Below are 17,090 nucleotides of genomic sequence, written 5' to 3' on the forward strand. Positions count from 1 at the left end.
ACTCCATTATATGTAACCAGACAATAGCTAGAGCATCACCCAGAAATTTCCTTTCCAGTCAGTAGATTAATAAAAGTAATCTATCTCTAGACAAAAGCTTTGCACAAAATCCTGGATGATGAAAAGTCTGTGTTTACAAAACTGTGCAGAATCTATCCCTTCTCTAGCTATCTTTCTGCCACATATGAATGATAACATTTTCATCTTGTACCCTACCCTGCAGCACTATGGATAGCCAGGAAATGTAGGAGGTAACTTTTCTTATTAAAATCTTTAAAAACTTTTCTTTATCCTGTCCTTTATTTTTATTGCCTCTTTAAAACAAATAGAATTAAATCACATTACATAGTTATGTGCTTTTTTATGTGTAATACATAGCTCTTTAAAGTTTCAATCTGTTTGCACATATTAATGATATGGTATTGCGCCCTATAAAACATTTCTACATACAGTCATTACCTAACCACTTATTTTAAAGGCTATATATTTATTTTATCCTTTTAGTGCGCCATCATGCTTTAAATTGTTTTCAGAATAAGTTAAGTAAGGTACACATTAGCACAATTACAAATCATCTTCTTAGTGATTTCCTTTTTGCTAGTATTTTGTGTGAATTTATCTATTTATTTATTATAATTATAATTGTGCACAATTACTGATTTTACTTGCAGATTTTGCTGGTCTATTTCCCCAAAGGAAGAATCACCTGAAAAGGATATGTACACAATTTTAAACTGCTTTCTGAGTAAAACCTCAAAATAATAAATTTCCAATGCCATCATCAAGGTATCTATGGATAACTACCCACTGGCCAGCTCCTGCTTCTGGGCTCTGGGTGGGGTCAGTTCATCTGAGGCACTGGCAGATAAGAGAGAAGGCGGGCAGGAAGTCCACAGCTTCTCTCACCGTCCTCCATCTCCATCTCCTCTCCCTACCCTGGGCTTATGGTCCAGCCCTCTCACAGCCCTTCCTTCCCATGTCAAACTCCCCAGGCTCCAGGAGCACTGGCCTGTCCTTTGCCTCACCCGGTTTCTGTGTGGTGACAGCTTTGCCTTGTCCTGGGTACTCTATCACTTCTGGGCTCTCTTGTGCTTACCCCTATTCCTTAAAATAGGCTGTGTCCTACCCGAACTGACTGCTCTAACTACATGCTAATTAGTTTTGTCAGAATTAACGATACTTACTAGTTATTTTATTTTGCATTTCTTACATTGCCAACAAGGCTACATAGTTTTTCATATATTTACTATATTTCTGTTTTCTTTAATGTGCAAACAATTCAGACCGTCTAAATCACTTTCCAAAAGCCCGGACAACTACACACCATGTATCAGTTTAGTACACTTTCCACGGCTGTTTTTAGATTTCACATTCTGCATCTTTATTTAACATGTATATTTCATTATCTTTCCTTATGTAAACTTGTTTCTAACATTCAGGCATTATTATTTATTTCGATCAAAACTATTTAATATGACCAAATCTTACTTCTATGAAAGGAAAAGACAGTCTATTTTTTAACCCTAGTTTCTAACTCTAAACTGTGGAATTTGATGCGGTAAGGGGACCTAACTTACAGATTGTGTTTTTTTCCATTCTGATACTCCATTGTCCTCCTAGCACTTATGAACTACTAACGACCTGCCTCAGCCTTAACTTACTCAACATTTGTCTTACCGTGTGTCAGTAATTACTAGTACTTATTTACTCTGCTGCTAAGCCACACCATGGTTTGGTTTTGTTTGTGTGAGACAGTCTCTCTGTGTAGTTCAGGCTGGCCATGCACTTACTATGTAGCCCAGGCTGCCCTCAAATTCAAGGCAATCCTCCTGCCTCAGTCTCTCATGTGCTGTGATTACAGGTATATACTACCATGTCTGGGCACATCATAGATTTCTATAAATATTTTAACACAATTCATGAAAGTGAATTGATTCACACTTTGTACTGTTTTACAACTTTGAAAAAAATCCATCTTTTAAAATTTCTCCCTTCTAGAGCAAGCCATGCAAGTCCTAGGAGGAAAACAAACCAAATTTGCCCTTCCCATGAGTTGCTAGAAGCCATGCTGGGCCTGGGAGGAGTAACAAAAAGAATTAGAAGCCAATTCACCCTTCCTGTGGGCTGACCAGCGTGCAGCCTGGGAGATAAGAACACCCTCACCCCTTTCCCCCATAAGCAACCAGCTTATTCAGAGGACAGACTGAATTGACAGCATCTGAGGTACCAAGGCAGCTGGATGCTCCTGTTGTTTGGTTGACCTTGCAGGCCTGAGGCTGGTGGTCTGGGCATCTATTGAGAGAACAGGGTGCAGTGTAGCAAATGTGGGGATTCCCATCTGTTTTGTTTTTGAAATCCAGTATCATTCTCACTGTTTTGTTTTGTTGTTTTACTGTTTGTTGTTTTGTTCAATGTTCTGTTTTAATTGGTTTCATTCTGTTTCATTTTGTTTGATTTTATTATGTCTGATGGTATGGACAGCTACTTTAAAGAAAAAAGAGACATTATGGTAGCCATTGTTGATTTCCTATTATTTTGTTTTGAAGTCCTGTATCACTTTCATTGTTCTGTTCTGGTTGACTTTATTCCGTTTTGTTTTGTTTGATTTTATTCTCTTTAAAATAAAAATTTTAAAAATTAATAACAATAAAATCTCTCCCTTATTTTACTTCCAAATGAATTTTACTATTAATGTATCAAATCTCATGGCCTATAATATAGGATTATAAATTATTAAATTAAAAAGTAAATATTGGACTAGGAATTATACTAGCAAACCAAACCAAAGTCCCTCTTTACATTGGATCCTTTGTTCCAATGAAGAGAGACACAAAGGAGACAAATTAATAAATATACCAAGTGGTTGAGAGAGAAAGAGAGAGATTAATAAGAAATAAACAAGAGAAGCAAGTCACAGGCAGAATGCTTCAGGAGAGGCAAGGAGTGTCACGGGCTGCCATTTATTTAAATTGCTTGGGTAACATTTCTGTATAAGGCAACATTTTGGGTCTTGGTGGTGCACCCCTGTAATCCCAGCACTCGGGAGGCTGAGGCAGGAGGAACATCCCAAGATCGAGGCCAGTCTGGGCTACACAGTGAGTTCAAAGCCAGTCTGAATTGAGGAGCAAAATTTTGTCTCAAAAAAGAAAACAAATGGGAAAAGCAACTTTTTGATGAAGAACTGAAAGAGGAAGCAGCCATGGAGATGTTCAGAAGAAGGGTAATCTGTGCCTGCACACCAGGAACTAGGCTATCTTGCTCACCACTGCATGCCCAGCAGCTTGGCACTCAATACATATTTTTAAATCATTAAATATGTGAATAAACACATGCTAACTGAAGTTTTCAAACATAATTATGTCTGAATTCCTCCCTGGCACATACAATATCGCTCCTCTCTTCTGCTAGCAAAGACACTGCTATCCTTCCAAAGACGACGTTGTGTCAAGCAAATTATACACCAGAAGTTTACAGAGTTTTCTGAATCTGTGATGCCCAAAATCAAACTCACAGATATACGTGCTTCCTGAGCACCTGACACGTAGCTAGTGCAACCGAGGAACTAGATTTTTAAATTTTACTTAATTACGCCTAGTTCAAATTTAAATTTCCACAGCCAGATGTGTAAGCAGTTGCCCAATAGGGCAGGGACATCCTAGCACCAAAAACACAATTTGGGTTAAAAAGATGACAGACCACATGTCCAAAGACCACATTAGTCTGCTTCAAGGACAACAAAAATACTCCTCTAAATATCTGAGTTATTTATTTTAATTGTATTTCTTTGTTTATAAGAGAAAAACAACTCCTTTTTACACGTGTTATCAGCTCAAACCCTTGGCTCTCTTAGGATTCTATACTGATCAAAAACAGAAAAACTTTTTCTTTATATCAATATATGTTAACTGTAGGAACTTTGAAAAAATACAAAACAAGAAACAAAAATTATCCACAGTCCTACAATTTAGATTAAACCATGGTTACATTTTGGTATCTTCTAATCATTTTGCTCTGCTATACACATTTTTACATAATTAAAATCACTCTTAGATAATCAGTTCTGCATCCTGTTTTATACTCTGTACATTATTATTAGCATTTCATTCAGTGAAAACCTTCAAAAATAATCTCAGTGACACATCCATCTTACAGTTATATCATAATTTATTTAACACAATCTTGCAAAATATTTAAACTATTTGCTACTGTATATTATCACAAAATAAGTTGATTATCTTTGACTATAAATTCTTGATAGCATTTCACATTATTTCCAAGACTCTTGGAAGGTAAATTACACAATACATTACAAAGGTCTAAAGGGGATTTTTTTCATTCATTACCAAATGCTTTTTAGAAAGACTGTATTAAATTATACTGTACTTTCTTCTGTTAGGTATGTAAATATATACCTGAAACATAATGTTAAATGTAATATTTAATATTATCTTTTCACTTGTAAATTTGAATTTTTCAAAATTGTGTTATTCCCCTTTTATATATATTGTTAAATTACTAACACTTGAACATTTTTAAGAGGTTTACTATTTGTTTCCTCTTCTATAAATGACAATATATTTTTCATCCACTTTCTTATTAGATCGTGTTTTTCTTACTAATGTACTTAAGTTTTAAAATTTTTAGTTATTTATATAAGCATTTATTTACTTAGATTACTTGAGACAGAGGCTCACTATGTATTTAAGGCTGGTGTTGAACTCTATGTAGCTCCAGGCTGACCTCTAACTCACAATCCTCCTGGCTCAGCCTCCCCAGTCCTGGTACTACAAATGCATCCTGAAGTCCCTGACCATGTGTATAAATTCTTTATGGGACATTAGTACCTTTTTAAAAAATATATAGTAACTTTGTCCATTTGTAGTTTTTAAAATTTTAATTTATGATGTTTTTATGTACCTAAGTATTAAATTTTTAAGCAATGAAATAGCTATGATTTTGCTTGGCCAATTTTACCCACTGCTGTTATGCTTAAAAAGGCCTTTCTCATCCCAAGATAGGCAGAGATTCCTCTACCCTTCCATCCATTTTTATTTTCATTTAGAAATCTATTTGGCCTTATTGCTACATGATGTGAATTCATTTCACTCCTAATAGCCAATGTCTTCAACAATTATTTTGCCTTCATTCAATTTTTTGAGTGTCTATTGCATGCCAAGAATCGGTTACATATACAGGATCCATCAGTGAATAAAACACACAGAATTTACAATTCTAATAAAGCTAAGTAATTAATTTAATAATCCATAAACTACAGCTCGTAGGTCAAATCTAGCCATAGCCATTCAGCTACATATTATCAACTGCTCCTCAGCTTGTAGCCATTACTATAATTGTGATAGTGGCATGCAAAATTGAAATATTTATTACCTTGCTCTTTACAGAAAATGTTAACCGATTCCTGCAAATAAGCTGTTCCCTCACATGAATGAATAGTACCTTTTATTACATATTATGATCGTACATATCTGTTTCTATTTCATGTCACTCTTACACCTACTTAATTCTGTGCTAAGACTATACATGCTTTGTCTTTAAATCCCCTTTAAGCACATTCAACTCCAGATGACATTTCTTTATTTCACAGAGAGTCACTGGACATCTATGGCCTGACACTGCTCAAGGTGAAGCACACAGCAGTGAACTAAATAGATAAAATTCCTGCCCTTTATTTGTTGCTCGTAAAGCCAATACAAACACATAAAGATGTATCAAGTGGTGATAAACTCCATGAAGCAAAAAGGAGGTGAGAGGGACGAGGGGGTTACATCAGGGTGGTCAGTGAGGGTCTCTCCAGCAAGATGCGTTATGAGCAGACAGAACAGCAAACAGCAGAAAGAAATCTTTAAGATAGCCAGTTAAGCATCCCTGGAAAATGCGAAGGTCTGAGAGGGGAGAGTGTCTGGGGAAGCAGCAAGGAAGCTACTAGATGGAGTGAGAGGGATCTAGAGATGAGAATCAACAAAGACAAGAGGAACACGTAGAGCAGAACAATGGCCATCACGCAGGGTTTCACTCTGCATGACAAAGTATCTCCAAAGGAACCTGAACAGAGCAGGGATCACAGCCAACTGCCTTATCATCCTCCTTTTCCTTTCCGTTTCTCTTCTTCCTCCAGAGGAGGGGTAATAAATAGTAGTTTGGATCAGGATAGTCAGGTTGGAAGTGTTCATAACTGGCCACATTTGGGGTGTGGATACTCTGCAGAATTTGATGAAGGACTGGATTTAGAGCGGATGAAAAGAAATTTTACAGATGATGCCAAGATGCTTTGCCTGAATGCTTAGAGTAAGTAATAACATCACCATTTTTGAGACGTTGAAGACTTAACTTTTTTTTTTTTTTTGCGGTATAGCATTAGATTAAATAATGAGTCTTATTCAGATACCAAGTGGAGATGTCAGAGAGAGAGCTATTATATATATGGGGCCGGACATCGAGGGAAGAATCTGAGTTTCAATCCACCTGGCACAAAATGTATGAGAGTCATTGAGATCAGCAGAGGAGTGACTATACACAGAGATGGAATGAAGCCCAGCATTTGAGTCTGGTGCACCCCAATATTTAAATTTGGGAAGATATGAGGAAACACCCAAGAGACGGAGTGGTCACGCAGATGGAAGGAAGGAATTATGGGACTGACTCTGGGGCCGAGAAGGAAGTGTTTGAAGAAGGAATGGATCAGCTATGATAAATACTAATAACTGAAGCAGCACGAAGTAAGACTCAGGACAGGGAACATCACATCAAACGCCAGGAATACACAAGTGTTCAGTCCAATTGGGAAGCATCATTATAATCTAGCATGCAAGTGAATAAGCAAAATATCATCACAGTTGAGGGAAAGATGCTAACAAAAAATAAAAGTTATATAACGCTTTCTACCATTTCACTTCCTTGCAATGCTAAAGCTAATAAAGCTAAGGAGAAAGACCTCAAATGAGTTATCAATGGTTAATTCAATTTAAGAAAGTCAAGAAAATTCTATAAAATCTATTTAATCCTATCTAATGAAAGAACTGAGAAACTGTCTTTCACAAGTATATACAAATTATTATTTATTCCTTCCTCCAACCTCTTTCATAAGTTCAGTAAAGGGCACAAGTGGCTCCAGTGATCCTGTATGAAAACAAAATATCCTGATTTGTCTTATTAAGCAATGACTGATGGGAAAATGAACTGACACTGGGCTAGGTACACCTCCTAAGTTATTTCTTGGTCTCATTTCATTCTGTCAGATCTTGAAACTGATAGCAAAATTTGGAACATCTTCAAAATATACACGCAGTTGGAGGCTAACAGCAATCATGGTCCATCCCTTTCCACGTGTTTCCTAATAATGACTAAGTCTCCTGACTTCGCAACAACCATCGGTTATGAAGCCAAAGAAAAGCATTTCTGTCCTATGAACACCAATTTTTAGCTGCATGAGAACACAGATCAAAGTGGGCTGTGGTTAAATGCTCTGAAAGACAATGCAGTAATTTTTCATGGTTCTAATAGCTTTGCTGTCTGCCTGAATCCGGTGTATTTATAGGCCATGGATACTGTCTGTGTCAGGCAATCAGAATGCAATAAGTATGCAAAACAATCTATCATCCATTTATTTAAAAGCCTCTGGGTAATTCTGATGCTCTGCAGAGTTTGACAACTACAGACCTAATAAGCACCTTTTGAAAACAATGTTCTTATACTGCTTATAAGAAGACACAAGAAAATGAAAGATACTAATAGAAATAACTAGAGGGTTGCAAGAGCAAAGAAAAAGACCTTTGGTAGTGCTAACTCCAGAGAACCAGGGAAAGAAAGGTAAAAGGTATGAGATTAATGTCCCTATGTGTCAGTATCTATCTTTTAGAAGGAACCAAAAGGTAGAGACAAAGATCTTGGAAACCACATGAGAAGAAGATCTCCTGAAAGCTGTGAACAGTTCTGGGACACATGCGAGCTGTTAGGAAATACCTAAAAAGCACAAGGGGAAAGAGGCGTCCTACTTTATAACGAGCTAGGAGAATTATCTAGCATAGTACCTCTGCCTACAGGGAAAACTATGAAGCCAACCTAGAGCACCTTAAGTTTCTGTGAGCTGTATAATTTCCTAATTGTAAAGTAGGCTGCTGGCAAGGAGAATATGTACTGACATCTCTGCTTAATTTTGAATGGCTCTATGTTGCTGGAGAAGAGGAATCAAGGGGAAATTATAACAATAAAAACTGACTCAATACAAGAGCTTTGCATAATTAAGTTGGGCGGTAATAAAAAGAGTTTCAAAATTGTTATTAAAAATATCCTAGCAGGTATTGAAGACCATGAGCTGGACATAAAGTGTATGACTCCTGATCTCTTCTGTGAGTCTTTTCATCCAAGTTACCCAACATCTGCCTTCACAGCCTCTTTTGTCACTGATGTAAATCAATGCTCCTAGGATTTCATCACTTTGTTGTAAGCTCTGAATTGGATTTGTGTTCTCTGTGGAATTCATATCAATATTTATTCCTGTGTATGTCCAGCTGCAAGGACAAGGTTTCTGCCTCTTATCTAAGCTGAGTAATCTTCCCTTTGGTTACCCTCAGTATTATTATTTGACATAGATCCTGGGAAAGCTTCTTAAAATTGCTTATAAGGCTCTAACCACACAACTTTGTAATGATACTGGCGATGATGACATAGATGATATTAAATCTTTTACAAGGTGCCAATATGTGTTAAAAGTAGTTTGTGCATTATTTCATTGAATATTCCTAATGAAGAGGATGTTATTACTGTAGTAAATTTTATAGATAAGAAAACTCAAGGTCAGGAGGGTTAATTATCTTGCTCAAGATAACCAAGACAGTAAGAGGCATTCTGTCCTTGAACTCTAATCTTCCTAACTGCTTTGGAATCCCAACTTTTAACCAACATGCTCTAACTACTACACCAGTTCTCAAAGTATGGTCCCCGAACAAGCTACAGCATCCTGTAGGAGCTTGCAAAACATGTCAATTATCCAATGTACCACTCTGGGGCAGGGCCCAGCAATCTGCATCTTAACAAAGCCTCTGGGTAATTCTGATGCTCCATAGATTTTGACAACTACAAACCTAATAAGCAGCAAGTCTGCCTGAAAAGCTGCATTCTATTCTCTTAACCATACTTATTTTTGTGACCTGAATTAGCAAGTTTATAGTAGCCAGCTCTCCAAGGGGAGATAAAGGAATCCTAGATATAGAAAAGTCAGACTTAGTTTTCCTTCTGTGAAAGAGAAAGGATGATTTGTTGTCAAACCTGTTGAAGGGATTAGAGAGGTGCCATTTCAAAATATAAATAAGTGAAAAACAAGAAGGAAAAGTATTTTTGCAGCAGAGCTAAGCGCCTGTGGTTAAACATGAAGAGTGAATGGACCACGAAGATCTTAAATTCCCCTAAAGCCTTCACATGATAAATAACGTGAGCTATCTGCTCAATCAAAGAGCCAAAATTTTGAAAGCTTCTCACATGCACGCTTCTTTTTGCAGAAGAAGATAAAGCTATGTAGGTTTTTTGTCTGATGGCTACATCAATGGAGGGCGTGTTTCCATGGTGGCACGGTCCATGGAAGTTATCAGCTTTCTTTGGTTTAAAAACATAAAATCCTTTTAGCTTTAGAACTCAGCTGCCTAGAATGTGACTTCAAACTTTCTGAAGCTTATCTTCAGTCGGTAACACCGTGCAACTCTGCAAATCAGTCTAATCCCTTCAGTATCCTTCTCACGAGCAATCTGAAAACTCAGTCATTGCTACAGGAGTCACCCTTTACTTCAAGGACTCTGAACATTCTTGTAGCGGGTCAGATACAAGGTTTCCACAAATTCAATGAGAATAAATATGAGTAATACGTTAAATGCTATAAAGAGATTTTCCTGTAGGTACCAATTTACTTCAGAAAGGTAATACAGGCTTCTACTTGCATAGATATTAAGTCAGACAGGAACCATCTTACATCTCATGGGCTTGAACCTAGTAGCGTTCTCACCTGTTACATTACACCAAAGGCAAAACAAGCACAGTTCAGTTAGGAAGCCTTGACTAAATAAAAACAGTTCCCATACGGGAGTAAGACACGATTCACTGTCTTATCCGACAGTGTTCCTGGATACCTGATTTTATAATTGGTGTTTTACTGTCATCTACGTTGTCATCTCCCCCTCCCTAATGGCTCGTAGGGACGCTCCGATCTAAGAGATAACAGCACCCATTCTGTAGGAGGATGCAAACAGGAACTTTTAATCCTCCTCCAAACACATCTACACAACAGCTCAGGAAGCTATGAGCACTCAAGAATATAGGAAGGTCAGAGGGACTGAGGTTACCCTAATATGTAACAGGTCTAAGAAGGTGTCTATTCTTTGCCTTCAGTGGGGAAATCTCTGATCTCACTTACCTTCATGTTCCATCACTTTAAAGGGAAAACTAGAGGGGATTTCTTACATACTAAAATAATAGACTGTAGATATTATAATAATAAAGCACATAAAAGAAAAGGTTAACATGTGCTAAAGTAAGTGTTATCTATCAAGAAAATTTATTCCTTCCTCTCTTTATTCATTCATATACTCAGTATTAACAGAGAAAAAAAGCACATACTGATCGTCTCTAGATAATATCAATTAGCTGCACGTTTCCCCAAATCCTTCCCCTCTCCAAAAAAAAAAAAGAAGAAGAAACAGGCTCAGAGTAAAAAGGATATAACATTTCTGACGTGAGTGAAAACACAGATGATTAAACTATCAGAGTGAGCTTCTAACAAAGCAATGGTCAGTCCTGAGTACCTGGGCGAAGCACCCATCTGCCCGAAAGCAGCTGCTGAGACCTCTCGAGGGCTTTTCCATCTGTGGCTTTATCTGTACTTGTGGTAAGAGGCTGAGTTCAAACTGACCTCTGCCAGATGTCTTCTCTAACCAAGATAAAAAGCCTACCGAAGTTCCATTTAACAAAAGACCGACACAGTCATTTGAAAAGGTATGAAATGAATACTTCATTGGTTGCTATGCACCTTATACCGGGCACTGTGTGTATATTAATTCATTCAATCTCACAAGCATGTGAAACTCACAACTGTGAGAATATAACAGATTCAATCAAAATCACTGTAAATGTTTATCCAGATGCTTAATATTATTCAATCAATTTATATGACCTCACTAATGCTGAAGAGTATTTAACGGTTAAACTGTAACTTACCCTTGCCATGTCCACCAAGAAGTTCTCGAATAATTTCCAAATGTGGTTACTTGTGTAGATTTCTTTCATTTCCACTTCAGTGTCAACGTAACAATGATTAACAAAGTTCACATAAGCAATTTTAACCTGTGCAAGTTTCAAATACAAGAAAGTTCATTTCTTTATTGATCACCTTCAAATATCACTTACAAAGTGGTAAATAAAACTTTGGTTCTTCCTACAGAAGATTTTAGTATGATGAATATTTACCCAGAAAACATCCTGTCCTCCCCTTTGCTAAGGTGATCCACCCAGACCCAGGCAGTGAATACATAACCTAGTACATAACTCTTCTTCCCTAGGCCCAGTGGTTACTGTGATATGAGCACTTTTATTCAAACGAAGTCCATGTCTTCAAGACAGTAAAGAGTCTGTCTACCCTGCCACCTATTCCTACACAAAACATGATAAACCTAAACTATAATAAACCATCACCTATAGATGTGTACAGGACAATTACGCCATAAAGAACACAGTGAGACAGAGCACAAAGAAAAAAAGCAACAAGATATACAAAGAATACAGACATTGTTTTCACTGTGGATCCACCTGAACAGCTGTCCATCAAATTCCTAAGTATAATAGCCAATAAAATGGGGCTGGAGATTTAGCTCAGCGGCATAAGCGCCCGCCTTGCAAGCAGGCAGTCGAGAGTTCGATCCCCGGTACCGATAAAAAGGAACAAGACAAAAAAGAAAAAAAAATAGCCAATAAAATTCCTTTTCTTATTTAAACTAGATTAAATTTGATTCCTGTGATTTGCAATCAACAGATTCTCAGTGTACTGTTTAAATATGTTGGCAAAGTAATTTTACATTGACGTTAAAAAAATATTTACATTACTGGGCCTGAAAAGAAACAGGCTCATGGTTTATCCCAAAACTGTATTATTTTAAGATGGAGTCAGATTACTTTCCAGGATTAGCAAAATTCCTCACAAAGGAGAAGGAGTCTCATCAACACATAGCATTTCCAAAGTGCACAGGGGCATAGTTTCTGCTTCTGCTTTTTCTTTGTTTGTTTCATGTGAAAATCTAATGCTATTATAAATCTTTTTAAAATGTGTATAAAAAATCATGCATAAGGGATGCATGGAATCCAAATTAAAATTTACAGACTACAGGTCAGCTTTCTTCTGCCCTGCTGGGGTCCAAACAAACTGTCAATGACTGGCACTTGTGTCAATCAAAAGTTACAGGACAGGGAGGGACCCGAGCTAGTCAGCTCACCCTCAGGATCTCACAGCACCCGATACTTAGTGTTTACTATACGCCAAACATCCTTGGCATTTGGTATACATTATCTTATTTAGTTGATTTCTCTGAAAAGCCTCTGAAGCACATAAATATAATAATTTCATTTTAAAACTATGGACATTGAATACTGGAAAGGTTAAGTAGCCTTTCAGGGTCAGTGACACAACTGGGAAGTAACGGGTCCAGGATTCTGACTCTTTCTTCAATTCTTTCTTCATGCATTCAAAACCTACTTCCTGGGGGCTGGCTGGCGATTTAGCTCAGCGGCATAAGCACCTCCCTTACAAGCACGCAGTTGTGAGTTTGATTCCCGGTACCGATAAAAAAACAAAAAAAACCCCTGCTTACTGAGCATTGGCTCTGGCTCAGTGAATACAATGGTGACCAGAAAGAGCTCTAGCTGTCACCTCCTGGAGTTTATAATGATGGCCAAGAGTAAGAGGGCTAAAGACATTTGTTGAGTAGTACACCATGTTCCATAAGATGAATTCTTTTAGAAACCACTGAGGGAAGGCAGGGGTCTTGTCCAAGAAGAAGTAAGACTGAAGGGTGAAAAGGGACACAGATGGTGTCCTCAGAGGGAGCTGTGCAAGGGAGAAGGCACAGCCAAGGCCATCCCCTCACACAGAGACAGGAGCTACAGATTTCCTCACTGAACAATAGGGACTCTGCCATCTTGCTTCCAACAGATCACGGCATGGCGTAACCTTCAACAGAGATGTCAGTGGTTCCATAAAATTTCACAAAAATATCCCTACATAGGAATTTTTGGAAATAGGTAAGTTAGTCTTCCCTGACACCTTTTTACATTACCGTGATTTAAAATGTTTAGTACCATGATATTTTCAATATGCTACACATTTATGAACTTTGCAATAATATACTACAATTGAAAGAAATTATTACAACCCACATTCCTGGAAGCCTCATTAATAAAACCCCATTGGCAGACAACCAGCTTCTGCAGAAAGTTTGGGTTTTTTTCCTATCATCAGAGCCAAACTAGGACAGAGAGTGAAAGAGGATGCATAAATAAAGCAAAATAAATGAGTGTATTTTTAAGAAAGCATCTATCAATGCATAAAGGCAAGATAAACCTGTGGTGTCTGATATACACCCTATAGGACTATCCTAGCTTCTTCCATCAAGGATTATGATATTTAAGAGGTACTTGCTTAATGCTCAAAGACATGCTAGAGGCTATAAGTAAACCTTTTATTGTCTGCATCCACCACTATGTTTGGAAGGTAGGAAACATTTGTGTTAGTTTCCAGTAAACAAACTGACTATAGTTTAAAAGGGTTTTCTTCCTCCATAACTTCTTATCAAACTAAATATATACCTTTTATGTTCTTTGAACTTTTCCAAATAATATAGCTAAGTACAATTCCTTGACTAACTATATGACCTCATTATAAATACTGAATCAGTGTGGCGATCACAGGCACCACAGTGAATTTCAACCATTAGTGACAGCTATGTGGCTGCTAAGTTTTTGTCTGGCTTACCTCGGGGATGCAGTCATCGTGAGTCACCACCCTCACGATGTCGTCCAGGGGCAGAAGGGAATTGCACTTGATCTCAGTGTACACATTTTTCCCCTCTGTGCACGCGGCCAGCAGCTCCACGAGGGTGATGTGGTAGGCTAAGGGGCCACTGTCATCCCCTCGGTCTCTCTCTGAACACATCATGTGGAGAAGGATTGGAAATGATGCTCTATCATTGTAAAATATCAGCACATCTTCACCCCCATTTATCAACTGAAATGATAACAAGAGAATCTACATAGCAGTCCGAATGTTCATTCTTGCAATTATTTCCAAAGGCTTGACCTATCTGGAAACACATGCTTCTCTTTGTAAAAACATACATAAGGCGCAAATGCAGGGCTACGCCAAGGCAGGATGGTGAAAACATGATAATCATATCCCGAGTGATCTGTTACAAATGTTATCAGAACCAGGCAGGAGCCAACATGGTGGCGCACACCTGTGAATGTAGCACTCTGAGAGGCTGAGGCAGGAGGATCACAAATTCAAGCTCAGCCTGTGCAAGTGAGCAACATAGTGAAACCCTGTATCACAATAAATAAAAAAATTGTTTTCTAATTCTTTCCATGGTGATCAGACTATAAAATCAAATTAGTTCCCACACATGTCCACACAATAAAGAACTAACGTGCATGCACATATACATTCGAGAGACATAAATTTTAGAAGTTTATTGCAACATTCCGCATAACGTTTAATAATGAGTACACCTGTAAAAATTCAAGGCCTCAGGCTGTGTAAATGTTAAGATTTCTAAGTAGCAAGAGGAGTCCACATTGGATCAATAATGGTAATATCATCCATTCCCAAATAAAAGGCATATAATTATGAACATGTCCCCAAACTAACATAGTCTACAGTGTGACTGACAGCCGTGGGTGGCTGCAACTTAATCCACATGGGCCACTGCAGAGCTGTTCCATCACAGAGCAGTGACTCACCCACGTGGACTTCCTGAGCTCCCCCGTCCCCAGCCCCTCATGCATGGCTCTTTGAAACTTACTGTGCAAATCTACTCAGTGTCAAACAAGAAAATGAAAGGGGCAAAAGAAAAATTAAGTGCATCACCTACTTTTTTTGTAAACTGTTAAGCTAAATAGCAAGTTTCTCTCTCTTGTAATAAAGCTATTTTGGATCCCTTCAAAGCCTTTGCAAATAATGGCAAAGGACACCCATTCTGTATGTGAGAAACACAGCAACCAAAGCTAAGAAAATATCTGTCTCTTCGTTGTATTCCTGGGAAGTTAAAAATAAAACATTTTGCCTCTGTAATTCCAGATACAGAAATGAAATCATAAGGTTTTACTCACTATTCGACACACCCAAATTCAGGATGGATCAAAAGAAAAAACTCAAGTTATACACACATTGCTTCGCTAGACTACAGCAAAATAAATTTGTAAGTTATTTTCCAAACCTACGCTATGGTTTTTTCTTAATTAATTAATCTTGATTAATAGAAAATCCATATTGGAGCATACTGTTTACGGGAAGTCAGTACAATGCAAACAGAGCACATACCTCTGTCATTACCATATCCTGGCACTTCTTCACGTATTTTCCATCTGCTTTTACGATTGTCTGCAGGAACCTCAGGTACTCCACGTGGCGGCCGTGTGTCTCAATGCAGTGCACAAAATGCTGCACGACTCTCTCGCTGATCTCATTGCACAGGTGGTAATTGTTCATGAAGATGTGCCGCAGAGTCTCCGCTTCCAGCAGCTAGGCAGAGAGGACCACGCCCTTATCATCATGATGAGCTCAACTTTTCTATTCTACAGAACTCGGATTAAGTGCCCAGGTTGCAACCAGCTTTATAAATTTATACAAAGCCGGACTGAATTTATCTGTGCGTGCCTTCCACAAAACACAGTGAGATCACTAATCATGAATAGAAATCTGACTCGCCAAGGAACTTAGCATGGAAAGCAGCCTGCGTAACAGCGTGGTGCTGGACATTAGCTTCACAACCTGTTCTTGATCTGCTTAACCAGATTTAACAAACTGGGGTGCCTTGCATTTTGAATTTTCCATGTTTATGTCACTCACAGTATCCTCAAGCTAATTCTGTTGGAACATAGTGTTTTTCTCACTGCACACATGTAAATGAAATTGTCACTAACGTATACAATTTGTGGAACTTTTCAAGTTACTTGAAAAGCGGTCTTAACGGAAATAAAACGTTAATCAACTCTAGAAAAGCAATCTCGATACGGCAAAAAGTGAGGGGGCCAAGATTAACACAATTCTATTCATGAGTGTCACCAAAATGAATCTGATGTGCCCTTTACTACAAATGTCAGCGGTCACGAGAACACTTACACCAGGATTTAAAAACAAATTCAGATGTTTGTGAAGAAGAACTTGATTCTGTGGGTTTCCCCGACAAAAATTTTGGAGGAATGTATGGGCCAGATTCATCACTTCATTCATCTTCTCATCGGTCTGTAAATCAATGGAATAGCACATGTGACAGAGACACAAAGTATAAATACGATCAAAAAGTACGTTCTCTTACGCACATCATTTCCCCCTGCCCCCCTTTATTTTCCACTTCCCTGCTGCCCGTGTCTTCTCTCCTCCCTGGACTCTTTCTTTACAGCAGCCTCCTCTAACTCTCTCCCTCCCCTCTCTCCCATCTTCTTGTCTGTCTGTCTGTCCCCTCTGTATTCTTCTCCGTCCCCAGCCCTTCCTCTTGCTCTGCTTCGCTCCTCCTCCTCCCACTGGCTCTTCCCCTCTTCCCCAGGCCTTCGTTCTCTCTGAATGAATCCCTCACCAGCCTTTCCTCTCCATCTCTGCTTCCTCCGACTCTTAAGTTCACCCTTGTTTGCTTTGTCCCTTCATGGCCTCCCTCCCCTTTCCTCCTCCCTCTTAGCCCAAGCTGCCTCTCCTTTCCACGATCTTTTTCCAATGTCCTATCATATAGGTCACTGTCATTTGCTTGCAGGAATCTCCAAAGAAACTTTTGCCTTGAAATTAGTTTAGAGAAAATGCAAGATTCCCACCTTAAAGGTAGAAGTTTTAA

General features: G+C 38.3%; 1 protein-coding gene across 3 annotated transcripts in view; it reads right to left on the minus strand.

Moving 5' to 3' along the window:
• Positions 1–17,090, minus strand: part of Itpr2 (inositol 1,4,5-trisphosphate receptor type 2) — a 424,566-nt gene that overhangs the window by 204,894 nt on the left and 202,582 nt on the right. For all 3 annotated transcript variants that reach the window (XR_010043892.1, XM_063238415.1, XM_063238414.1), the window contains exons 29-32: positions 16,388–16,510; positions 15,587–15,787; positions 14,024–14,275; positions 11,221–11,346 (exon numbers count right to left, since the gene is read on the minus strand). Coding sequence is in view for 2 of the 3 variants with exons in the window: in XM_063238415.1 (XP_063094485.1) it covers positions 11,221–11,346; positions 14,024–14,275; positions 15,587–15,787; positions 16,388–16,510 (702 nt within the window). In the remaining variant the exon portion in view is untranslated. The remainder of the gene's footprint in view (positions 1–11,220; positions 11,347–14,023; positions 14,276–15,586; positions 15,788–16,387; positions 16,511–17,090) is intronic.

Source organism: Cavia porcellus, unplaced genomic scaffold (genome assembly GCF_034190915.1).
Source record: "Cavia porcellus strain 051 isolate PalLab524CR breed Dunkin Hartley unplaced genomic scaffold, mCavPor4.1 scaffold_27, whole genome shotgun sequence".
In the NCBI taxonomy this organism is placed as follows: domain Eukaryota; kingdom Metazoa; phylum Chordata; class Mammalia; order Rodentia; family Caviidae; genus Cavia; species Cavia porcellus.